Here is a 26,363-nt window from a genome sequence, read left to right on the forward strand (position 1 = left end):
AGATCCCCAAAACACCACATTAAAAAAAAAAAAAAAGGATTTTTTTTTTTTTTATCAGAGTAGCTTTCATTCAAAAGGAATGATTTTGGACTGTAGCAGGAACACCCAAATAAACTGGTACACATTATAGTTTTGGAAGTGCTTTTCAGAGTGTATTTCCAAAGTAGAGTTCCATAAGCCTTACATCTTTTGTGTGCTGAGCCCACAACCACAGAAGAGAAGAGCCTCTGTTTAAAAAGGTAAGCCATGAACATTTATAGAACAAGGCATTCTTTGATATTGTCTCTTACCTGACCTATGAATTCAGGACTGTCCCCTCTTGCTACAGTACTGTATGGGTCACTGCTTTCAAATCATGATGGCATTTCACTGCCTATTTGAATGTCAACATGCTTTCTTTTTGATTTAGCCTCAATCCCTTTAATGTCCCTTTTAAAGTGATTACAGACACCAACCAGAAAGACAAAAAGGAGGTTAAAGAAATGCACAGCAGTGGTCTAATAGGAAGTTAGAAGCCCTGACAATTTTAGAAAAAGATTTAACTGTAGTTAAGTCAGTTATTACATGTCAAAGGATCTGAATATATTCTGGTTTTTTTGGGGGAAAATTGGCTATTCTAATCCTAGAAAAGAAAATACTGGGCACTGAAACTGTGTATTGTCAGTGTCTGCATCACCATTCTCTATAGAGTGAGTGAAATGACCAGCAGCTACAACAACAACAACAACAAAAATAAATAAATAAATAAAAAAAAAATAAAAAAGGAAGTAGCAGCACCTTAGTCTCCTATTAATTAGTGAAGTTTGGCAAAACAATGTAAAATAAGTTGAAAGCTGATCTGCCAATTAAAAAAAAAAATCAGCTCAAGTACTTTTTAATTTATAGACTAAGACAAGTTCTTTATCTACTGAAGATCTTGTGGTCTCTCACACATCTCCTGCTATTAATCATGACAGTGCTTAAATACAATTTTGCTAGTGATGCAGCCCTTAGAAAACTGCAAATACCTTTACTAAGTCAACCTTGGAAAATGAAGGGCTGGAGAGGCTAGGGAAGTTATTACAGAAGTGGACTTAACATTTTAAGTCACAGAAATTTTCCAGCACTGTCCTAGAGGGCAAGAATTTTGCACAAATTTCTATTGCAGTTTCCCTCCTGTCTCCTACTCTGGTCAGCACAGTTTAGGAATGGATTGTCCTGCCATACAACCATTTTTTATGACAACTATCAGCAGAAACCTCCCCCAGTTAAAGGGGTTTTATGGATCCTTTATGCTGTGTTGAAAGACCAGAGTAGCATAAAGGGACCAGCATTGCTTATCCACAGTATTCAGTGCATTCTAGGATGAGAAGTTAATACTGCATCTCATGCTATATTAACAAATTTCAGGTTTTAATATTCATGTACTAAGTTTATTTAAATATTCATAAATGTTGGAATATTAGCTCAGAGAATACATTGTTTTCATCCAAAACAGGGAAAATAACCATCAGTTAAACCAACGGAATTAACCTGTCAATGCCAACTTGCGTTGCAGTGGGATACTATTTTAAAGAAAGCTAACCCAAAAAATTCTTAAAAGCTAACCAAAGTACCTTGTTAAGACATGAGATAATGTGACTGAGGTCAATCCAAGGAGTACCCGCTTCTGTCACCTGATGGAAAAGGTGATCTCGAAAGAGCTTTAGTAAATACCTGTCTCCAGTTTCTGACCACGTTGGGTCCTTCTGAAACCTGGTGTAAAACAAAGGCTCATATTAAAGTTCAGTAAGTTAAGAAAAATCAAACCCCACAGATACACATGACTCTTCAACTTAACCTGAGTAGACTGACTGCACTGCTCAGCTACCTGTTATAAATTGCAATTAAATTAGTCTGCCCCTGTCACGAACAGAAGATAACATACTCAAACTTTCTTAGCTGCTAAAGCACCTGAAGCTAATGCCACAGAAAATAATGGAAGAAAGCAAGAATTATCTGCAACAAATTTAATGCGTAAGTGTTAGAAACCAGCACCATAAACATAACTGTAAGTCTATGCATAAGGATGGAAAACAGACCACGAACTTCATTTTTATGTGGTTAGTTGATAGAAAAACAAGCTGAAAAATCACTAGCTTAAAACCAGTATCTACACATTCTTTGCTACAGTTAAAGCAAGCTACTGATTTCCTCTAAAAGTATTGCCTCTCACAACAGAGTGAGTGCTAAGAGAAACCATACTAAATACAATGAAGCAACTTTGGCATGTCTATTTGCAGCCTTCTCCTCTCCTTTATTTAAAATGTTAGTCAAAGCTGCTTATCTAGTTTTTCTCAAGGCTTCTTAAACATTCATTTTTCCAGGGGCAAACATGGGAAAAAAATGTTTATCTTAAATTTATGAGGGAAGAAACACTGTATTGCAAACAGGGTTTTACATACTTTAAACCATGAAAACAAGTATTTCTTACTCAGGCCTCTCATTGATTGTTCCCAGTTTTGCTAGAAGCCTAAACAACCTTCCATTTTGCACCTCCTAGAAAACAAGAAAAAAGTTATTAAAAGTTTCTGAAACATAAAATTAAGACACTTATTTGCAAAAGGTATATGGTAGTAATGCCAATGAAGCACTATTAATTACAATTATTTGTTTATTCAAAGAAGAGGGTATAATTTTTTCAGACAGAGATCAAATGCATTGTATTGTGTATCAGTAGTCCAATGCTCAGTTTAGAACTTCAAATTATAATGTGAAGATTCAATAACTAATGACTCCTTGCTGCCCCAAAAGGAACTGGATCAGGCAATCTATTTCTTTGTGGAAACATAAGTCTAGTCTTTTGCCAGCCTATACTTACAGGTATGCTAAAATATAGTAAGTTAAATAAGATGAATAAGTTAATATATACATATACACACAAAGAGTTACCAAGATATTTAGAAGTACAGTATAATACTTTATTTCAGGTTAAGATGCAAAGGAATGTAATCTAACAGATTTGTTTTTCAGAAATGCTTTGTAGGCCATTATTAGCAAATATTTAGCAACAATATCATCAGACTAACATTCAAACTATAATTATTCCAAATATCATTTCGAAACAAGGTTTTCCAGAACAGTTAGAATCTAAGTCTTAAAGAGTATAAATGTTGAGTCCATAAATGACAATGAGCTCACATACAGGTAGAACATTAGAATTACAGATGCTTAGAGTACATGCAACTGAAAATTGATTTAGTATGTTTTTCCACATCACTTAAGATATAGTAAAAAGAGTACATCCCAGCTTACATTAAACAAAAGATTAATTCACAGTGTAAGTCAAAGCTGTCAGGAAAAGATTCTCTCCTGATATTATTCACATTCTGCAGTGGCTCAGCTCTACAGCACTATTCATGCTAAGATGCATCTCATTCCATGCATGATAATATTGATTTCAAATTAATTCAGTCTGGAGTAGATTACCGTGCGGAGATGGGTAAAGTAGGTCAAGGTGATAACCGCTTGGCCTCAGACAACCTAGGGGTTGCAGACTTCTATTACTAGGCTAAAAACACACTGCAGAACAGCTTGTTCCACTACAGTACCTATACTTAGAGGCTGACAAGGGAAAACCTACCTTGCCCAGCTAGGTAGGTCTATTATTTGGTCTAACCTCCAAATAATTTTTTGGTATGTGGTCAAATACACAAAAGCCAAAACGACACTGTTCTAGTTAGAACAGCTGGGAGCTCAGCTCATCACTGTGTGGGTGTAACCCAAAACTGTGTATTCTATAGCCTTCCATGCAATTTCCCAGAAACAGTTATCAATAGACCATTTACAGCAGCTGCCCAGAGCATGCCTGACTCCTCAGGCTATAAGCTGAGCGTTAAGAGGCCTGTGAGATAGGAGGATGCTCCTGCCCTCACACCCATTGTGGAACTCCCCACCCTGAGGGAGGTACTGGGCATTCCTGCCTGAACCTGAGGATATATAATCTTGAGGTCTTGGGACTTTGGTACCACTTGTGGGATCCAGAGAAGGAATAGAACTTGGACTGGACTGCCATCACCACTCTCGACCAGACTGCGATTACCATCCTCAATCGGACTGCAACCAGCACTCTCATCAACAGGTTTTTCCCTCTCCTTTTACTGTCTGGACTCAGGGGGACCACGTGGGGCTCAGCACAGGGAGGGGGGCCCAACAAACACCACTCTGTTCATGCCCCACGGTGCTGGGTTATACATCTGGGTTTTGTGGGTTAAAACAAATTGTCTGCCTGTGTAATTGTATTTATTGTATTATTTTTATTAAATTGTTATTCTGATTTATAATCTCTTTTGAGTTGGGTTCATTTCCCCTGCTGGTTTACCTTTAAACCAACACAAACATCTATGTGAAGGCTGCTGCCTTGTAGATTCCCAATCAGTGGTGACACAGCTGAGCAACAACACTGGCACTAAGTCTCCAGGTAGCCTCTCTGCAGGCTTAGGAGCCTGTAAGGCAGGGAACTTTTCTACACAGTGGATCACAGGGCTTGGATAAACTGTGGCTTTGACTGCTGTGACATGTATATGATGAACATAAAGGTGAGGAAGGAAAGTGATAGTGTAATAGGGTCACTGCTCTATGGAACATGAGCATTACAGGAGTAACAAGGTTTCATGGCTTCAAGAAAATCAAGTTATTAACTAAATACAAACCATTCCCAGCATCAGAAGTCCCTAAGCTACAGATGACTGTGTCCTTGGAGAATATGAGGAAAAAAAAAAACAATCACACATGCTAGTCTTTTTCTAATACTCTCCCCAAAGCATTTGCTTGGGACAATAATGAAGAGAGCTTAGACTTAAGGGATACTGTAGCTCTGATACTATCAAAGATGTGCTAGTGCAAACAAGTTACAGTATGACAGCTAATTAAGAAGTGCTATTTATCACTGCCAGGTAAATAGCTATTACCAAACTGAGGGTAAAGCAACAACTTGGATTTGTAGTAGGCTCTGCTCACCTGCCAGTGATAAGCAACTGCTACAAACAACTTGACTAAAAATGCAAAATGCTTAATGCTGATTATAGGACAATTTCCATCTTTGCAATGGGAGAGGGTCCATCTGCCCAGCTTTGCGCAGGCACACAGGGTCACCTTAAGAAGAAATGATCTTAAATACTTTTAGAGAAGGATTAGTAGTTGATTCTGATAAAGTGAGCACCCAACATCTAGAGGTCTGCATCCAACATAGATACTGCCTGGCTCTTCTATAGCTCCTTGCTTCTGACAGATTTTAGTATCTTTCACTAAAGAGGAAAAAACTGTTATCCAACAAGCCTATAGTGGAGAAATCAAGAGAACCAAGTCCATCATAATCCCAACCACTGGTCTATTGCCTCCCTCTTAAAAAAATTCTCAGTGGTTTACAATGCAATGGAGTCACAGTACTTGATTAAATTCTTACTTATACCCTATCCCACACATTGTCAGGGTCATGAAAGCACTTTGTAATGTATCTCAATCCTGACAGAAATCCTGCTATCAGTGGCTTCTAACAGACACCCTTTTCTGTTGAAAAAATACACACTGTTAGCACTTGATACCTTGACTGAACACTATAGAATACTCAGACCCCCACAGTAAGAGGTGCACACTTCAGGGAAACTAAGCACGGTATCTCCATGATCTAGAATTCATTTGGAAAGGAAAACATAAGATTGAGAAGTAAAGTGACACTGAAACCCAAATCCAAGAATTTAAAAGGCAGCATCTGTTGCTGTACAACTTTTAGCACACACTACATGATCTACATGTATGTGATGACATACATGGCCTTATTTACTCAGAATGCTACCTTTTAACTGTTCTATAAAGAACATATTTTCCCCAAGACTGCTGGTTGGACACGATGTTACTTCAGTGAAATGCCAGCTGAGGACATCCTAAAACTACGGATTCTTGGAGCTTTTGGATTTTCAAAAACCTGAGCTTAGGGTTGTCAAGCCTTCAGGCAGATTACTTAGGTTACTTAACAAACAGAAGGAAAAAAAACCCAACAAAAACCAGTAGAAAACATTCCTTTTAAGGTAAAGCCGTAGGAATACTGAGTAGAGGTCTTTCTGTAGGAATTTCTACGATTTACCTTTGCTAGGTCTTCTTCTATAACATCATTTCGCATTTGAGCAGCATCCAATTGAGTATAGAATCGTGCACCAATCATAGGCATGATATCATTTACACTGCGAAGCCTGTTTTGGTCAGTCAGCAAATACCTGCCAAAATAACCCAACCCCCAAAAGATTACTTAAACATGTCACAAATGCTAGAGATTATATCCTATTATGATAACTATTTGACTTTTTTTTGTTTAATACACATAGTTGACAATTTTTGTCTTTCTTAAAAGAAGATATTAACAGAGAAAACACATGTTAACTTACGTGTATATACCTAGTCAGTTATTTATACAAGATGAGCGTATTTTCATGAAACTGTGCAATTTACCCCAAACAGCAAGAACATACCCAAAAAAGAGAAGACGTGCAAATTCAGATTGTAATGCAATTGATTTTCAAATGAGGGAAGGAGCAAAGATTTCTACTTTTCCCACTCAGGTTGCAAGAGAAAGGCTGACTATACTGAAACAACACAAAATAATATGCTGCCAAGAAAAACTAGCACTCAACATTTTGGTCAAAAAGGCAACGTGCCTATTTCTCCACACCTTCTGAAACTGTAAGATAAGAGTAGCATATTGTTATTGTAGAGAACAGGCAGTGAAGCCCAGTATTGAAAACAACTTCAAACGCTTGTTTTATTTACACTTCTAATTGTTATTAGGAGCTTTACCAGCATCTACAAACAAATTTTAAATCATAACATTTAACAATGCATTGACTGTGCAGAAAACTCAATGGCAGTAGTTTTATCTGTAATCTTACTTGCATCTAAAAATACCATTTATCATTTGCATTTCTATATGTAAAAGTAGTAATTTCCTTTAAAAGATTTATTAAGCCAACTTACAAAATCAGATTCTTCAGATCAGAGGAATAGTTGATTGTCACCAGTTCCATTGCTTTCTGCAAATTCTCTCTCTGAATTCCTGATAAAGAATTGCAAGCCAAAGCCAACACAACTTTCCCCAGGGAGATCAGATCTGCTTGCTAATAAGGAAAACACACACAGGTAAGATTCTTAGTATAGACTAATATTAGCTATGGTACTGGATGGTGTTAAAAAGAGACAGTTCTTCAATAACCTTAGAAGAATTTGAGCAACTAAAGTAAGTACTATTCAAAGCACAGTTCAATATGACTAAATTACAAGTAGTTAAAATGTACAGAAGAAAACCTGTCCTGACATCTAGCAATTTCTAGGTACTACACTTGTCTTTCAATGATTAAGATTTGCCTATTTTTAGCTTAAGGACAGTACCAGAGAGAATTCTTGAGTAGCGAGCAGAAGCTCTTCAAAGAGGTTCTTCTAACCACGCACCTGCCCAATCCTGATGAGTCAAGGAGTTGGCAGCAAACAGAGAAAATCTTCTCAATACAAGATGTAGAAATACAAGGATTATTTGTTAAAACAGAACCAGCATTTGCTGGACTCTTATCTTTTCATGACAGCCATTCAGTGTGATGCCACACCACATTCTAGCACATGATGTCTCTATTTTAACAAATTGCTGAAGTATTTTCATCTCTGATGGCCAGTGTGAAAAGATCTGAACTGCATGAAATAACTAGACAGGAACAGGCCTGTATGGCTGACAAACTGAGCAGCATCATGTTTTATGAAGAAATTAAACACTTTCCTTAAATGCAGAACTGGTCCGAAAAGATGAATGTTGGATACAGACTGCTCTGCCATAACAGAAAATTCTGTCAATTTTAATAGACAGTCACAAGAAATTATTTTGAAAAGCTGTAACAGATTTTAAAGTCCACTGCTAAAAACAGGAGACTAATTTAGTAGCAAACAATGACATTCATAGCAAAAGCTAACTGATTCTTTCCATGGAAAAGCTTCCAACTGTACACAACTTGGCCAAACTTGAAACACCTGCAGCTTTCCATGCTGAATACCTGCCTCAGACTGAATTTAACAGTCAGCTACAGATACAAATTTAGGATTTTCAGGAGGGCTTTTTGAGAAAATATTTTTGAAAAAGTAAAAACATAAAAGCTACTAATTATTGAGAATGTCAGCTCCATAGCCTAGAGAAAGGTCAAGCTGTTTATCAGAGAATGCAGTCATATAAGGAATACACCTTCTGTCATTTCTGTAATAAGGGCTGAAAATTTGGCAGCGCTGCAACATTAAAATTTCACAGCCCCTCACAGCTTTTCCACCCAGAGGTGAAGCCATGTTTGCTGCCTCTGGCTGCAGTATCTGACCCTGAAGCCACATCTTCCAACTGCTGAGGGCCAGTGAAAAATATCAAACCTTTCCAGATCTCTCAATGTCCCTGCTGTTCCCATATCAAGTATGATTAAGCAGCAAATTTGAACATGAATACACAATATGTCATAAGTTAAAAAGCATGATATTCTTGTAGCTAATGAAGACAGCAACAGGATATGGAAAATGAGACAAAAATAACGACAAAATGGTGGATAAGAAGGTGGGATTGGAATTTGCTACATGCTATTTCCTAAGGAACCAGGAATTTCTGATTATCAGCATTCTTTTTTCCTTTCATTATGACTTCTGCCTCTAAGAGACTTGAAAGAAATAGGCGTTTCTATTAATCACAGCATTACTTCTTTCTGCAGTCCCCTACTTTACACTTAGTACCTTTCAACTTTTAGTAATTCATAAGGATGTATCCTATATAAATTCTGTATCATCCCACAACCCCGAGACACCAAAAATATATAACTTCAGGCAAGATCCTATGAAAACAGTCTTCCTTTACACAGGTGTTTTCACAATACAGATTGCATTAGATTTTGAAAACAGTTGAGAAAGAATCTTACATTTAACATCAGCCAGGAAATTCTAAATTCCAACTTTGTGGTTCTTTGAGCATTTGACTCACAACCTTAATTTTTTGTTTGCTTTGCAAATTACATCTAACAGAAGAACTGGCAGAGAGGATAAAACACACCAATACAGCCTCAAACATATATTTTTTAAATTACAGTCAATGATTAGCTTCTTTTAGCTGCAAAAGTGGCTTGGATTCATCCCACTTATTTTAGGAACTTAAACTTTAAGCAATTCAGTCAAGACTCCGATAGATTTAAGGTATTTGTAATTCTTTAAAATAGTTCAGACTCTGAGTGAGCTGAACTGCTCTCTGGAGGCCCTTCACTGTTCACTGGCAGCTGAAACCTTGAAAGAAAAGGTTACCACAATCACAGAATCATAGAATCAGCTGGGTTGGAAAGGACCTCTGAGATCATCAAGTCCAACCCTTGATCCACTACCATCGTGGTTACTAGATGCTCAATGTTTGAAGTTTTACAGGTGCAAAGACAGGCACTATTTTTTCTGTGGACTCAGAGAATCAGAATATCTCAAGCTGGAAAGAACTCAAAGTTTTCAGGATTTCTGAGAGTCAGGTTACTATTTTAGAAGAGATTAAACTACCATCCACTGACCAACTCTATCCACTCAGACAAGTAACATGACTTCCCCAAAGCCGGGGTACACCATCCTTTTTGTAAGGAAGCAATCCACATATGCCCATTAAGCCCTAACTTCCCTCTGAAAATGTCACCAGACTCAGCTCTTCCTGCTTCCAGGCAGAGAAAGGCTAAGAAGGTACACAAAAACTGCTACACTTCCCTTGAAGCAGGGACATCAGAAATAAATGCTGCATTCCTGTAGTAGCCTTAATAGTGCAAGGTACAGATCAACATTGGGTACAATCTTGTTTATACTCCCTATAGCGCTTGGCATGCTCCTATGGATCCAGAGAATTTCTGCTATGGTAACCATCAACACTGACTACCAAGTCATACTAATTTGATTCTCAACTTCAAGAAAAAGCTTTTTACCTTTTAAGTACAAGAATCCTTTTCTTCAAAAATGCACCTTGCATGCAATTAATAACAATGTAATTAGTAATTCATTCATAATTGTAACCTGTACCAACTTAACTTTTTATCTGCTGAAAGGTTTGCTAGTAAAGATTTTATTACCATTTAGTTCAGCGATAGCCCCCCTCATTAATGTCTCCCTGTTATCAAATGAATTTCAAGTATGTCAAGTGAGCAATTCAAAAGTTAATTGCATAGGTACCCTTTGCTAGTAACTTTTTTAATATTAAATAGGAATCTGCTACTATGCCAAATGCCCCAGAGATACCTCAATACTTTATACACCTGTCAGACACGCAAGCTATTCAAATAAATCTTATTTTTTTTCGACAGGATCCCTTTTCCATAAACTCTTTGAAACCAAAATTACTTTTTTTGTTTGTTTGTTTATCCTGTTCCACTGCTATTCTTGGATCAATATCAGCTCATCCACACTACAATTCTGTGGATTCACTTATCCTAAGGGAATTGCCCTTAGAAGTACCTTCAAGTTCCTACTTTTTGGTGTGGTTTTTTTTTTTGTTGTTTTTTTAGAGTCAACATTAATACTTGAGTTGCCACTTCAAACTAATTTATTTAAATTTGGGGAGGTGCATATGAAAATTATTCTGGTTTTCCAAGTTGAAAATATTTACTTTAAGCAAAAGTAACCTTATAGCCCTTGTTAAAACAATAAAACTTAAGTTTTCTCTTATTTTCAGAAAGGGGAGAACTCGTGTTTTATTCCAAATACAGAAATATTTATTAAACCTTTTTACTGTTTCCTACATCACCGTTTACAGTTTTTCCATCTATACTTTGCAATTGCCTGACAAGACTTATGGATTGGGGGACAGGAAGTGGTGTGCCTCAAGTTTTGCAGGTTTAACTCCCTGTTTTTAATGCAAGTGGCCATTCATATTCCACTTACTTCTTTTTAGCTTTCCTTATTGTTGCCTTTATTTAACTCTTAAATGATCATGAGATGTGTTTAACACAGACTGTAAAGAACAATTTCATTCCTATTACATAGCTCCTCACTGTTCTGGCCAAAATTTTTTCTCTCTATATTAACAACGGGAAATAGCCAGAAAACAACAAATCCTTAAAAACATACCTTCCTCCACTGAAGACAGCAATAAGGAAATGCATATTTGCTGGGCAGTAAATCAAGAGATAATCTGTATTTTTAACAGTTACAGGAATCCCAGAGGAATTCAGGCACTGGGTCATGGATCAAGAGGAAAAAGGACAAGCAGCAGCTGTGATTTTGTAATTTTATCTGGCTAGGGTAAACAAAGGTAGAAGATGAGAAATGACTCCTGAATTCCAAGAAGTGAAGTCAGCCCAGCATCTCTGAAGGAAGAAAATGGGCCTTGAAAGCCTAGCCCTTCTAGAGGAAGCAACAAAAAAGAATGCAATACCATATTTTCTAACTGCAGTTTAGATCTCCCGAAGTATGTATTTAAGAGTACTTCTTTTTTGGTTTACCAATGCAACATGAACAATTTGAATATTAACAACATATAAAACATGAAAAACCATTCCCCCTAAACAAAACTAGGCATTATCAAGCAAGTCAGCTGCCAAGTGTTGGGCTGCTATGGTGGTTAGTGCTTTTGACAGATTTGTGTACCTGCAAGTATTTTTAGATTTGTACCTCCAAGTACTTTAAATGTTTCGCTTTACTTGAATGTCATAATATCTCAGGAGGATCCCTTTTCAAGCTGCAATTAAAACAAATTTAGAGAAGTACTTAAGATTTAAAAAAAAAATCTCATTACATTTTTAGGCATGGATCCCTTACTTGCATGTATTTCCATCTTCTCTCAGCTGTTTTCCACTAAATTATTACCAAAAGCTCACTGATATGTAGCTGGGGGCAGGGGGAGGGAGAACATGAAATTCTATGTTGTACTACTCAAAGTACACTGAAAACTGAATCATCAAAAAAAAAGAAAAGTTATGTTTGAGGACATGGTCTCCAAAAAGCTAGTTTCTGATGGCCAAAGTTCAAACATTTTAGTTATTACTGGAAGACTCCAAATGAGCAATTTTCTTACAGTGAATAAGCTCAATTAATGAAAATAAATTAAATCTAACTCGCTATCGCAGTCTTTCACTCCCACCACAGACAGGCTATGTGATGACAGCTGAAGTAATGTACTTTACCCTGAGGGGAAGTTAGGGAAAGAGGTATTCCTGTACACAGTGATGCTCCAGATGACTGTGGAACAGTTTTTGTTAAGTCTAAAGGGATTCTTCTTAATTCAGGAATTATGCAGAGTCCACACTTCAGAGAACACCAGGAGAGCATGGAAAAACTAGGAGACAGACTAAAATAAAGATACACTAGAATCTTTTAGGAGTGATGAGAAGGCCTAAGTGCAGCTAATTAAAAGATCTCTTACTCCTCTGTGAACAGGTATTCAACACTTAGTTATCTTAAAACAACAAAAGGCAGAGCAAAAACTGTTACTGAATCATTATATCTCTAAAACTAAATGTAAGATTTTTCTCTCCTTCATTTAGAAATTTTTCTTTCCAACCATTTCTGACTTGAGTTTGTTAAACACTAGTACTTCAACCTGTATGACAAGTTTGATGAACTTTTAGAAGTAGAAGACAGCAAAATGAGCATTCACATTTCTAAATTACAAGCAAATTCAACTAAGTATGGCAGAACCAAGATCAAATCAGGAACAAAAAAATACAGTCATTTAGACATAGATACACTGACCTACAGTTTAATTAAAAGTACTTGTTTTCCGAAGAGAATCACACTGGTTTTCAGTACTCCCTGTGCCAAGTCACCAACCTAACTATGGCACTGTAGCCTTACCTGAAACTGAGCCATTAATGCCAGTGGATTATTTTGACTGTTGTCAAACGTCAAAACATCAAAAATTCCAACACAATTAACTCGTAATCTTTAGGTATAAAAAGAGAAAAGGAAAAAGTGTCATTAAATTTTATTGGTTACTCAATTTTTCCTCTAGCATTCATTGAATGGTTTGATATGATAAATGTAGTCATCAGTACTTAGCAAATTAGTATGCAGCAGAAAATACAAATTTTACTAGTTGATAAAATGCAGCAGACAGTATTCATGTACAAATACATCAACAAATTTCAAAACTGGTACTAGTGTGTCTGATCTGTAGTTCGACGATAACGCATAAATCTTCCCAAAATATGCTTAAAAATATCTTAAAAAAAAAAACCCAACAAAATTACAAGTTTAACAGAACTTAGTAGCCATTTCTGTATCAGGTGCACAGTCAGCAGCTGAATACAGACCACAGTAACACAGTGAGAATGAATGCTTTCATTACCTTGTTTTGCCTGTTACTAGAATCTTTGTTGGATCCATAACTCTGCATGCCAGTCCTGCTGTATGAATGGTCCGTAACGCAGAGCTGAGCTGCACAATATATGCCCATATCAAAGACTCTGGAAGCAACCCAGCATGCTGCCGTGGTAGAGGTCCATCATGCTGACCTAGAAGCAAAACATCATAAGCATCAATAAAAGGTTACTGTGCAAAAATCAAATTGCATCACTTTGAATTATACAATTAACTCATATATTCATTTCATTCAACTCTTAACAGTCCTTGAAAGACACATCTATTGTGCTTTAATGGTTGGTTTGGGGCTGGATTTTTCTTGGTTGATTGGTTTAGGTTGGGTTTTTTGAGAAATGTTGACAATTCAGAAGCATTATTATTTTCATTCTGATATTCAGAGAAGCAATGCTGATTTTTAAAGTTTAGAATGAACTATCACTACAACAACAGCACTGATTAGAAACTGCTCAGAGTAGATGGTACATCAAAATATGCAGGTACTTCATAAATAAAAACGCCAGTATTCTGAAACAAAGAGCATGTATCACAGTAGCTGCAACAGATCCCGTTTTACCTCCTTTATTGCAAGAAGGTTTCTCAATTAAACATTCTCTATCATTTGATAAGAATAAGAAACTACTTTCAAGCTACATAGGCAAATCAGACAGGAAGATTTTGTGGCTAAACATCAGCGAACACAACTTCACATTTGCCCTGCTGACACAGCTCCCTGACAAGTCATCACTGCATGACTCCATTCAATGGGCCATATGAAAGCAATGCATCACTCCCCTTCCAAATGGATACTTTTTCTTTCAAAAGTAAACCAATCTTTGCAAACACACACTCAAATTCCATATTGCAGTTTCTGAGTAATACTGAGCCACAGATAAAAATAACATTTGTTATCTATATCTTTATTTTTTCAGTATGATGTCTGTAATTTCAAAGAAGTTGCCACTGTTTGCATTGCACAAAGTTAAAGCAGAAGAAAATACATTCAGAGTAAGATGGTAGGTCTCAATTTTACAATCAATTACAGATATTTCAAGAGGTTGCCTCAGTATTGATTTTGCTAATTTTGAGACAAGTAATATTATCAGTATTAAGTAAAATCAAGTAAGCATCTGATTCATTTGTAAACTGACTGCACTCTTCTCTGAACGTTTGTTTTGGGTTTGTTTTTTTTCCTTTTCCTACAGGACCATATCAGTATCTGTGCATTTGATCAAAATAAATGTGTGTGCTTGCATGAGTACACACACACAAAATATATGAAAAGTGAAAAAAGTGGAACGCGTTAATGAAAATTTATTACTTAGGAATTTTACTGACTTTGGGGTGACGGGCTGGGAATGCTCTCAGCTTTCATTTCTGAGCTTGTTTGTCTGGTTTTAAACTTTAGTTCACTTTTCAGGTTTAAGGTGCTTTTGTTTAGATTATAAAGATCAAGACACTAAGTCCTCTAAATTGCAATAAGCTTGGCATGTCTACTGAAAGCTGAACATAATGAGATATTGTTTGTTTTTTTCTGGCCTCCTGAATCCTGATGAATCATTATGCAAATAACTTCCCAAAAAACCCGCATACCAGAAGTCTCACATAGCAAACTTTTTCCATCATAATTCTCTCCTCTTCAGCGGGACACAAACTACGATATAAAATGACTGAGAAGATACAATCTTCATTATTAGTCAAGGTTCTTTCTCTATTTACTACTTGCTGTAGAATACACCTTATATTTCGTAAACAGCAGCAGGTCTAATATGTTTAACAGGGACTGCACATGGATATTGCAAGACAGTTACATCTATATGAAATAAGTAAATCCAGAACAGAAATGTTGCTACAACATCCCAGAGGGAGAGAAAAGCCAAAACTTGGGAGTTATTTTTCTGCATGTACAACAGCACTTGCACTTTGATTTTCAAATAAAGTCAATGTAATCCAGAGAATATTCAATATAAGCTGAAAAGCTGAAAGACCAGAGTTCAACAAAGTTTCTCCTCCACTAGCAGAAAACGTTAAACAATGCTATTTTACTACTGGAAGGACTCACTTGAGGCTACAGCTGACTCTAGGCTGTTGGTTTCACACTGGTTGGCTGCACCCCATGTTCACATACACTAAAGGTACAAGCTAAAACACTGGAAAAAAATCCACTTTTGAAATGTCCTTTTACAGATCTATCTGTACAAAATACTCAAGATCAAAAGAAGTTCGGTGTGCTGCAATGCTGACTATGAAATATGCCCCATAAGGCCCATCAGACCTGCCAGAGATGGCAGCTGAGCAAGGACCCAAGGAGATGAGACCCAAAAGCTCACTCTTCAAGCAAAATACACCGTTGAAAGCTGTCCAAACAGTGCTGAACACAATGAAAAATATCACAAGAATGTAAATAAAAGTTATCAAAATCATCAGAATATTACTTTAAAGAGGTATTTTAAAGATTCCATGGTTGATTTGCAAAGGCTTCCCACCACAGGTTGAATCCACAGCCACAAGAAGCAAAATTTCAGATTGTGTTCTTTCCACCTATTGCTGGCCATACTTGCCTCTCCCAACACTTTAATCTCTCTGAGATGCAGAACACAGACACTAATGGAAAAGATTAAAAATTTAAGAACTGCCATTTCAAAAACACAGGTTATCCATTATTTTTCCTTGCTGTATTACAATAAACATAAATAAATAAAAATGCTGACAATTATTTTTAAGTTCTGTGGTATGTTGTTCTCAATGGAACAAAAAAATAACCCTTTGCACTCGTATGCATGTGTAGTTTAAGTTTTTCCTTGTTAAAAAAGTACTCAAATGCAATTCTGTTCTCCAGAGAAAGTATGAATCCAGGAATAGTCCTGGGGTGGGGTGGAAGACCTGGGACCACCAGCAGTAGGACCTGTTTTACATTATCAGGAACACTGTCAGAGAGCACATTAAGAAACAGCAATTCTCACACAGTTATGAAAAAAACAAACAACATTAGAAGCCCAATGAAAGATTTAACTGATCACTAAATGGAACCTCTCAGGCTCATAAATCAGTCTTTTACATTGATAACTGTGAATTGTTCAGTGTTTAGTTGGTGTTCCTGAGTTATCTTACTGAAAGTAAGATAAATTCAATAGCCTTCATTTCTCTTTCTTCTCCAGGGAAACTGGGGCTTTGGGTTTACATTTCTCAGTTTTCAATATACAGAAAGGTTCTGAACCACTTAGAGTGCAGCAGTATATTTTATAAAAAATCTGAATATCCTGAAAACTTGAATTTACTTTGAAAAAGTTGCAGCTTTTGGCAAAGGTATTTTTGGATAATTATTAGTCACATATTATATCTTCAAAACATCACGCTGACTTTCAATATTCATATATTCCTACCCTTCATCACAGTCTATTCATCTAGTCATTACACAACTTATTTCTTTTTCAATGAAAGAGGTATTTTATGATAAAAAGATTCAGCATCTGAGGATGCAAAAACTATAGAGTCAGCAGTGAAGTTCACTTTTGTGCATTACATACTACTATTATTGTGTCAAAAAGAAAGCACATTTCCCAGACCATGTTTATCTTCATTAGAAAGCATTTGTTTGCTAAAGAGCAGATACTGTGGTGCTGAAAACTCCTACTAACAGCACATACCCCAACATTTAATTACTCAGAGTGTTTAAAAACAGACCAAAGGACATATCAAAGGCATGTTTATCTCTGCCAACCACAAAACCTCATCAAGACAAACCTTACTGGCAGCTGTGAATAGTTACTGTTAATTTGCCAGGATTTTCTGGCTGGTAAGTTTTAAAGTACATACATTCAGAATTCTGTTTACCATTTAATTATTGGACTGTTCAGAACAATGTTGCAGTACTTCGGGCTAACTTGCTAATGCAAAGAAAACTTAAATATGAGAAATATCAGAAAAGTGCGAGAAAAACAAGTGTTCCAGAACAACAGATTTAATGTTTAGAGTATAAAGTGTATTGAGGAAATACAAGAAATGAGAATCAAATAAAAAGGAACTTTTCAAGTGAATGCACTCCAAGCCACACTCCTGATTTTAAAACTTGTATAAATTTAGTAAAATTCAACAGAACAATATTGGATTATCACACTGTACCACCTAAAGAAAGAGGAGATTTCATTGCATAAAGAACACAAGCAACAATTTCTACAGCATTCAGGAGTTACAAAGACATTATTTACATTCACATTATAAAAATAAACATAAGCTGTTATTTTCCTCCCCCACTCCAAATCTCTTTGAAGCTGATTCTGTAACATGGTCTCTAAATAACGCAGCAAAAAAACCCCACCCAAGACTGACCACACTGACACCAGTGACATGCAAGACAGCCATGTAAACCATAATCCTCATCTTTTAACTGTCAAGGTCTCGTGTTGCCCACTGAAGTGTTCAACATAAATAAGGTTGCATACCTGAAATCAAATTCTGAGTTCACTGATCAGGTTCACAGTGTTGTGCCTCCTAAAACCTTTAAAAGCAATTGTACTAATCTGGGCCTCATGCTGCAGAGTACCCAACTTCCATCCATTCCCCTGCTTCTCTTGGGAGTCTCCTCTAGGCAGGCAGACGGCCAAGAAACTCTGTGAGGGGATGGAGAAAGGATCCGTGAAGGCAGGCAATTCTGAGAAATCAAGTTATAGGTATGCAATCTTATTTTTCTCTCTTAAATTGCTCCTTCTACTGAGGACCAGACTAGAAAGCAGCAGTTACCAAAAAAGAAAGGCCAAAGCAAAGATGTGCAGAAAGATTTGGTAAAATCTGGGATTTCAGGTGACTTTTTCCCTAATTTATCTAATAAGAAGATTGGAAGGGCAGATAATGAGAAGTGCCATGAGGCAGGAGACAGTTATCTTCCCTACATATCCCTTTAAGTTCTGTAGCAACAGCTCATCTTAATTAAATAATACTTTGATGTGACTGAGCAGACACTGACATCTTATTTCTAATTTCCCAGACCATTCCTGCCTATAGAAGGAAGTTGTAGTAGGCCAAATAAATGGTCCCAATAGCCCACTAGCCTGTTTCAAAGACATATACACTAAAATCAGAACAACAGCTTGCAATCGATATCTAAGTGTACAAATATAAGTAGAATATTCTATTAGCCTCCAATGATTTGCAGCTCAGAGAACTTCTGAGGTAGATATTGTGTCTTTGCAGCAAATAGTCCTCATGTATTTCTCTTCCATGAGTAAGACCACTTTCCCCTCAAATCCAGGTAAACATCAACAATAATCTGTGAAAAAGTTCCATTGCTTAATTATCTTTACACAGGTTTTGAATTTGCTACCGGTCTAGTTTCATTGGTCAGTCTTTAGTTTTAGGCTGGAAGAAACAGCACACTACTTTTATTCATTTCTTCTCTATCCCAGCATATTTTTCAGACATCTAACATATTCCAGTCATTTTTAACCCCATTATATTCCTCTACATTTTTAAAAGCATGAAAAGTAGCATCCCACTCCACTGCTCTTCATACAACTGATGCATGCCTTTGTTCATCCCTGTCACCTCTTCTCAGCTTCTTTGCTGTTCTTCTACACCCTTCAAAATACGGTAAGGAGGACCACAACTGCAAATAGGAGTCTATCAGGCACCCACATCTTGAACACAGTATCTTCTGTTTCATTGTTTACTCTTTTCCTAATAATATAAACCAATGTGTTTCCTACTTACTGCTATTCAGCAAGACAACAGCATTTTCCTTAATCTACTTAACTATGGCCCCAGATCTATTAATGAGTGGCAACAGCCACAAGAGAGGCCATTATTTTATGTTTGAAGATAGAGTTATATATTTCCCCTTGATCACATTGGTTTATATTACATCACCTGCTAAATTACTGCTAGAAGTACCAGCCTTGTAAGATCCTTCTGCAATCCATCACAATTGGCCTTTGTTTTTAACAATCCAAACAATTTGGTATTACCAGCAAACTTTGGCAGACCATTAGTTATCATCAGTGCAAACAAGTGAATGTGTTAAGAAATACAACTCCCAGCACATATTCTTGTGAGGCCCCACCAGTGATCTTCACTGTGAAAAGCAACTGTTCACCCTTACTGTTTCGTATCTTCTAATCAGGTATTATCCTAACTGAGAACTTTTTCTTATCTCATGGTTACTTATGTTCTTTTAAGGACTCTGTTGGACTTCACTGAAAACCCAGGGTCTTATCTATTAGGTCTTCCTTCAAAGAACTTTAATAGATTAATGAGACATGACTGCCCTTTATAGGACCAAAATTTAATTATTTTTCCAGTGTGACAAAAGAATTCCCAAGAATTTTATTATAACTTCTATTATTTTATCTAGAACAGACATCATTCTTCTATAATACTCTAGAGGTACAAAAACATAACAAGGACTGATTTACATGGAAAACACTCAGAAGTCTAGCCCTGGACTAACAGTCATTAACCTGGCAGTAGATCTCCCAGGTTGATCTCACCAAATTTGTTCCGCATCAGGTTCATTGAATCTGTAGTTGCATTTTTGATTTGCCACAGGATATGACATGTCAAACTAGGGTTTCCTCTGTCTGAGATATTACCACCAAAACCAGTGGTGGAAATCAAGTTCCAACTTCAGTTATACTGGTCAGCTCAGTGCAAAGTCAATGAGAATTATTCAATATATAAGGTATCTACAAGTCTTTGAATGTATTCACACACTACTAATCCATTACACACTGATCTAAAAGATAGCCAAGTAGAGTTTTATATCTCAACCTTTGAAACAGATTGAATTCACAGCTAAAGGCTCTAATTTCAAAAGGCACAAGAAAAAAACCTTAGCTTCTGCTTCTATTCACATGCTGGTAGCCTAAAGACATTTAGGGAAGATTTATTCTAATACAAAAAACAAGGTCCAGTCATAGTCCTCTCATCCTCTCTACTTAGCGCTGGATCTAATTTCAGGGTTGGTCCTGCAACAAGCTGGAAGTTGGGGCAAAGAAGCTTCGAGGGTATCTTCCCACTCTAAGTCTTTCTGTGATTCTGTTCAGCTGTGACCATTTTCTTTCTCAGCACGGCCCTGCTGTGTTCTAGGCAAGACCTGACTGCAGTTTGTGGGACTGCAGGGGTCATGAACTGGTCCTAATAGGCAGAATGACTGGCAGCATACTGTTTTTGAGAGAAAGAGGCTCCAGCCACAAGGACATGAGCTCTACTGGGCAACTTGCTGAGCCACAGACCATGCTGTGACAGGTTTATGAATGTGAATGCAGCTATAGTGACTCCATTGAAGCCACAGTATAAACACCAAAAAAAACAAAACAAAAAACCAAAACAAACAAAAAAAAAACAAAACAAACAACAAAAAACCAAAACAAACAACAAAAAACAAAAAAAAACAACAAAAAAACAAAAAAAAAAAAAATAACCAAAACAAACAACAAAAACCAAAACTAACAACAAAAAACCAAAACAAACAACAAAAAACCAAAACAAACAAAAAAAAAAACAAACAACAAACAAACAAAACAAACAACAAAAAACCAAAACAAACAACAAACAAACCAAAACTAACAACAAAAAACCAATCCTAACAACAAAAACCCAAAACAAACAACCAAAACCAAAACAAACAACAAAAACCAAAACAAACAACAAAAACCAAAACAAACAACAAAAACCAAAACAAACAACAAAAACCAAAACAAACAACAAAAAACCAAACCAAACAACAAAAAAACCAAAACAAACAACAAAAAAACCAAAACAAACAACAAAAAAACCCCAAAACAGACCTACGATGTGAAGTTGGTGTCTGAAAAGAATATGTTACAGGGATTTTTCAATCCTTGTCTTGTCTAATACTTCACATTTCAAATCATCAGATAAAATACTGTCTACTTAGTCCTCATAATACCTAGTGATGAAAAAAATAGAAGTGTAGGACACCTGAACATCAAATTGACATTGCATGTCTTTTACAACTTTGGAATCATCGCCATTAAATGTTAGGTGTTACCTGGTGACAGTCCTGCTATTAGGACAACTGAATTCCTGGTTCCCAGTTCTGTTTCAGCTTATTTCTATTTCAAAGGACTGTAATTCCCTTACACACTGATATCAATTTCATACTTGTCTATTAATCTTAAAAAAAATTTTACAAGTAGAAGGTGAAGAATAGTTCTCTCATACTAATTTACTTCTGACATAGGAGAACTGATTATCCAAAAAATTAAGTCGAACAACTATTTCTGACCAGATATTTACTAAAGTATTGGAAACAGTGTACAGTATTGTATGATAATGTATTTTCCTTACCCCACTTCCGTTTTGTGAAATAGGAATCAGCACTAGGGTCATTGAAGTGTCTGCTCATCATAGTCTCTCCTCCAGCATGAAAATCATATGCAAACACAAGAGCTTAAAAACAGAAAAGTGATATTTGTTATCTCAAGCATATTTGGAAAAAAGTATCAACACATCAGCTAGGGAAAAAAAAAAAGAAAAACTTACAATGTTCTCCAAAAGCTTTAGTGGTAAACACTTCACGCAAAGTTACTATATTTGAATGCTGAATTTTTTTCCACATGTCAACCAATATCATGCACTTTGTGTTAACAAGACGAAAACCTAGAAAAAATCCAAAACCCATGGTTTAAAGTGTCATGTTTTAGACGAGAATTTTTTACTCTAACTTTTCTTCTGAAACCACTGAAAAGCGACCAGACATTAAAACACCACTAGTATGCTTAAGAATGCCAGTCCTATTGGGACAACTCAATTTTTCTCACCATGTATCCTCCGAAGGCAATATGGCAGGTCATCTTTACTATTTACAGCTTTATAGCATGATGTAATGTACCCAAAGTTGCTTGTTTTCTGTATCCGATTGGGCGGTGGCAGTGGTTCCAAAGGGAAGAGACTGTGGTAGCTATCCACTTCTGCAGGAACTGCTAAAATCAGTTTGTACACAGAAACACATTAGGCCTCAGTTGACTTTAAGTTAATACATAAATTATGTATTACACGCACCGTCTTTTAGGTGCGTGTAAAATTAAAATTTACTATTTTTGCTTTAATACCAACATATAGGTTCCTAGAAGTGATTCAATAGAGCTAAAATAAACATCTTCAGGAGAACAGTTACACCAAGTAAAAAAATCAACAGAATAGATGCACAGTTCCACCTGCCATTTTCTCATTTACCTTAGAAGTTCACCCTTCTGAATGACATTTCTTTGGATTTTTTCCTGCACTGATTCATAAATAAGCACCAATTCCTCTACAGACTTCATTCTACAGTAAGAATCCCATTTTCATCACAAAAAAAGCAAATCTCAGTCTTTTGTATTTTAACATGCTGGTTTAGAAAACAGGGAGAGAGAGGTGCTGAAAGTTTAAAAATCAGATTAAGAGATCACCCTTGCAAGAAGAGATATACTTGCACTTCATCTGCATTAAAACACTAAACTGCATTTTTTTAAATGTATCATTATCATATTATATGCACATTTGAGAAGAAAAGATACTGCAACCAAAAACTATTTAAATAAAGTTGAGCACAGCCAATTGTAAATTACCCAAAAACCAAATTACAGTGAACAGTATATGGTTCTCTTGCCTGACAATTAGTACAAAGCCTTCTCTAATATACCAAGCCATTCACTTCAAAACAAACTGCTTTGATAGTGACATACAGCCTTTGAAAAATATATACATCATTTAAAGGAATACCTAATATGTAAAAAGTAATACAAAACTGTTCTTCACAAGGCTTTATTGCCTTAATGATTTTTCCTATCTCGGCAATTTGAAGTATTTCTAACCATTACGGAGCGTAAAAACAGAAAAATTAGAAGGGGGGGGAAATCATGTTTCTGAAAAACTTTGTATCTGGTTACCCATAGCTCAGGCTGATGACTAAAGTTTCATGAAAAAATAAAAAGAGGTGGTGCTTTTTGAAAGATGTTGAATACACATAGTTGCAGAACAATATGATCAGAGTACAGTTTATAAGAAACTCTTACTTACCAGGAATATCAGCCTGATCCATCTGGGCCATGGTTATTAAATGTCTGTTGATCAGTTCCTGAAGGAATAAATAAAGTTTTGAACATTATAACTCGGCTCATCGTTTTTGATAAGTTAAGAGTACAGTGTCTTTGAAGTACTAGCTATTGATACTAAAACAGAGAATCGATGCAAGTATCCAGGTTGCAGAGAGTCAGAAGACCACTAGCTTGAAAATGTTAGTGACAAAATACATAAATTCTTGAAGGAAGGAGCTGCAGAAAACATTTGCTATAGCCAACATTGACTAAGGCACCTATTGCAGAAAAGTTGAAATCCAGCCCTGAGAAGGGCTCATAAACTAACACCTGCAAACACTTTCACTTCAGTGCGAGATTTTAAAACTGAATAGGATTGCAGCTTAAAAGAACAGTACATAAATGAGCTCATGCCTAGTAACAATACTCGGCTGAACAGTAAATCACGGTATGCAGATTAGATTGCAGTCATACATGTCATAAGCTTCTCCCACCCTCTGTTGTACTCCATCTGTTACAAGGTTTGATTTTTTTAAATTCTCCACAGGTAAAACTGACTGCACAGATTTTTAGTGTCTACTTCTCTTCGACCATTACCAATTTTCTAGTTTTTACCAAGATATGCAATTTTCCTTTAAATTCTCTATCATCTTACCTGCCTGAGCTCATCTGCCATGAAGAAGGAAGGTGCATTTGCTTTTGGCTGCATGTAAGCAACATGAGGTGCAGCTGGATGGTAGATGTGGTAGTTTGGAAATACCTGAAAATAAAATATTTTAAGAAGTAGTTTAAAATCCTTAATGATAGGGTAGATGAAGAGTTTTGTCACCCTTTTAGTTCAAACTACTGATCTATAAAGTCTTCATGTACAGTAGAAGTTACAAATATACTGTCATATAGATTACAACTTTATATGATACTCGCTTCTAATGATTTCAAGGGGAAGGGTGGATGGGTAGGTGGGTGACCACAGTTACTTTAACATTTTTGTAACTGCCTTTCCCCTGCCACTGTAAATGTAAGAACTATTTAACCTATCAGAAAAAAAAAAATCTGACTTTTTGATATTCTCACTATGTATGTATGTATCCACTGAGACACACAAAATGCTTTCTTTCTATTGCTCTATAAAAAAATATAAAACCCCCACAAAACTATACACAGTGGTAAATGAAAAAATACATTAAAAATTCTCTGTTCCTTAAATTTCAGTGATTTTAGCAAAGAATTTCAACAATTAAAAGGCCTAATCTTCATCCAGAATAAGGGGTTCAGAATGTTAAGAACAATCTCTTTAGTATAAATCAATTCAGCATTTGGAAACTCCATACATTTCTGTATTAAAAGCAAACATACCATTCCCGTGAGAGGTGCTGGAGTTGTATCAGTGTAGAAGTATGTTGTTCCACCCACTGTTTCCTTCTGGATCACCTGGCCAGTAGATGGAGGCTGAGAGACAGCATTAGCGACAGACGCAGAGGCACTAGTAGGCACCATATAGTTTGCTGGGTTAGGAGTATGACTTCTTCTTCGAGGAGCAGGAGATGTATGAGGAGTTATTTTGGGAGAATGAAGAGGAGAAGATCCTGCTGACAGTGACATTCCTTAAGAAAACAGAAGAAGATATTCTTGATCAAATCTGTCATTATGAATATTTAGCAATTTGAGAAAAACAGCCCTCACTACCAACAATATTCTGAGCAGGTGAGACACTTAACTCTTCATATAGATATAGAAATCTTTAAGAGGTAAATAGTAAAAGCATGACTGAACAGATATATTTTCCAAAAAAATCTCTGCTTAGTTCAGAGAGATAGAGTTTGACAGCTTATGATATACACATGAGGAACTGAAATGAAAAACTTAGAAGTAGTTGAAGGGGTGAGACAAGTCAAAATAATGCTGTATCTAGAAGACGGTTTATTAAACTGCGAAAAGATAAAATATTAATGACCGTATAAGTGTTCACTTAACAGCTACACGAGCAGTCAACAGTTTGTTAAGCTGTAACTCGCTTCACCTAATTATTTATTTATGTACCTTTTATTAGAACTAACTCCACAGCTATGAATATCTCCAGTAATAACAGCACACAAATAAACAATATACAATATGCTATTTTTAATAATTTCAGGGGAGTAATTATCTATTTTCCTGTCATTATTATATTCAAGTCATCCCCCAAAAGTTCTATTTGATACGTATATGTAGGTAACATCTCATGATATGAAGTATATTAGACATTTGTGCTGAGATTTTCTAATTTATTTGAAATTATTTTATTGAGTGGCATTCACCTTCAACATTAGAGGGGCAACTCAACTGAAACTGGAGAAACTCTACTTCTAAACAAAGTGTATCAGTGGGAAAAACAAGGGCAACTTTTTTGCATACACACCTTTTAGTTACCAAAAACTTTAGTTACTTCAAGTTACTGCATTCAGAATTCTCATATCTGTATATTTATAAAAATTTAGGTATCAAACAGACATTACAGGATGCTGCTGAGGAAGAGATTATCCTTCAAAAAAATTTCTTGCAGTTACTTCCTAGCAAAGATCTGAGATATTCAGGTGTTCAAATTAACACCAAGGAGAGCATCTTTGAAATTTAGTGTTGCTCAGTTCAGATTGGGATGTACTTTTACTTCTTTACAATTAAAATTATATTAGTCATACTAAATTCTTTTTTTGAAAGGATAGAAGACACACAACTTTAATGTTCTATCAACAGCTGAGAATTCTCCTCTAAATAAGCATTTTGTTAGCTATTACTCAGATATTTGCTTAAATTAATTCCTTAATCTCTGGTAACCAGAGTAATTTAAGCAAATATCTGACTAATAAAAGCAAGAGCAATTTTTTTTGGCATACACACTTTTTAGTTACAAAAACTAGTTAAGTTACTTCAGTCATGAGTTACTGCATGCAGAGTTCTCACTATGCATCATTAGTAATGTGTAGGAGTGATTTCGCACTAGTGTCTTGTCTCTGAAGT

The 26,363-nt window shown here is 36.1% G+C and overlaps 1 protein-coding gene across 3 annotated transcripts in view; it reads right to left on the minus strand.

Moving 5' to 3' along the window:
* PAN3 (poly(A) specific ribonuclease subunit PAN3) overlaps positions 1-26,363 on the minus strand; it is an 81,212-nt gene that overhangs the window by 4,375 nt on the left and 50,474 nt on the right. For 2 of the 3 annotated variants that reach the window (XM_032681036.1, XM_032681037.1), the window contains exons 8-19: positions 24,723-24,970; positions 24,022-24,126; positions 23,350-23,407; positions 22,110-22,271; positions 21,832-21,948; positions 21,637-21,738; positions 13,322-13,487; positions 12,829-12,916; positions 6,985-7,124; positions 6,101-6,230; positions 2,453-2,517; positions 1,596-1,734 (exon numbers count right to left, since the gene is read on the minus strand). In XM_032681036.1, coding sequence (XP_032536927.1) covers positions 1,596-1,734; positions 2,453-2,517; positions 6,101-6,230; positions 6,985-7,124; positions 12,829-12,916; positions 13,322-13,487; positions 21,637-21,738; positions 21,832-21,948; positions 22,110-22,271; positions 23,350-23,407; positions 24,022-24,126; positions 24,723-24,970 — 1,520 coding nt within the window. Of the gene's footprint in view, positions 1-290; positions 430-1,595; positions 1,735-2,452; positions 2,518-6,100; positions 6,231-6,984; positions 7,125-12,828; positions 12,917-13,321; positions 13,488-21,636; positions 21,739-21,831; positions 21,949-22,109; positions 22,272-23,349; positions 23,408-24,021; positions 24,127-24,722; positions 24,971-26,363 lie in introns of all 3 variants that reach the window. The other variant, XR_004355696.1, reaches the window with a different exon arrangement.

This window comes from Chiroxiphia lanceolata, chromosome 2, assembly GCF_009829145.1.
Source record: "Chiroxiphia lanceolata isolate bChiLan1 chromosome 2, bChiLan1.pri, whole genome shotgun sequence".
Lineage (NCBI taxonomy): Eukaryota > Metazoa > Chordata > Aves > Passeriformes > Pipridae > Chiroxiphia > Chiroxiphia lanceolata.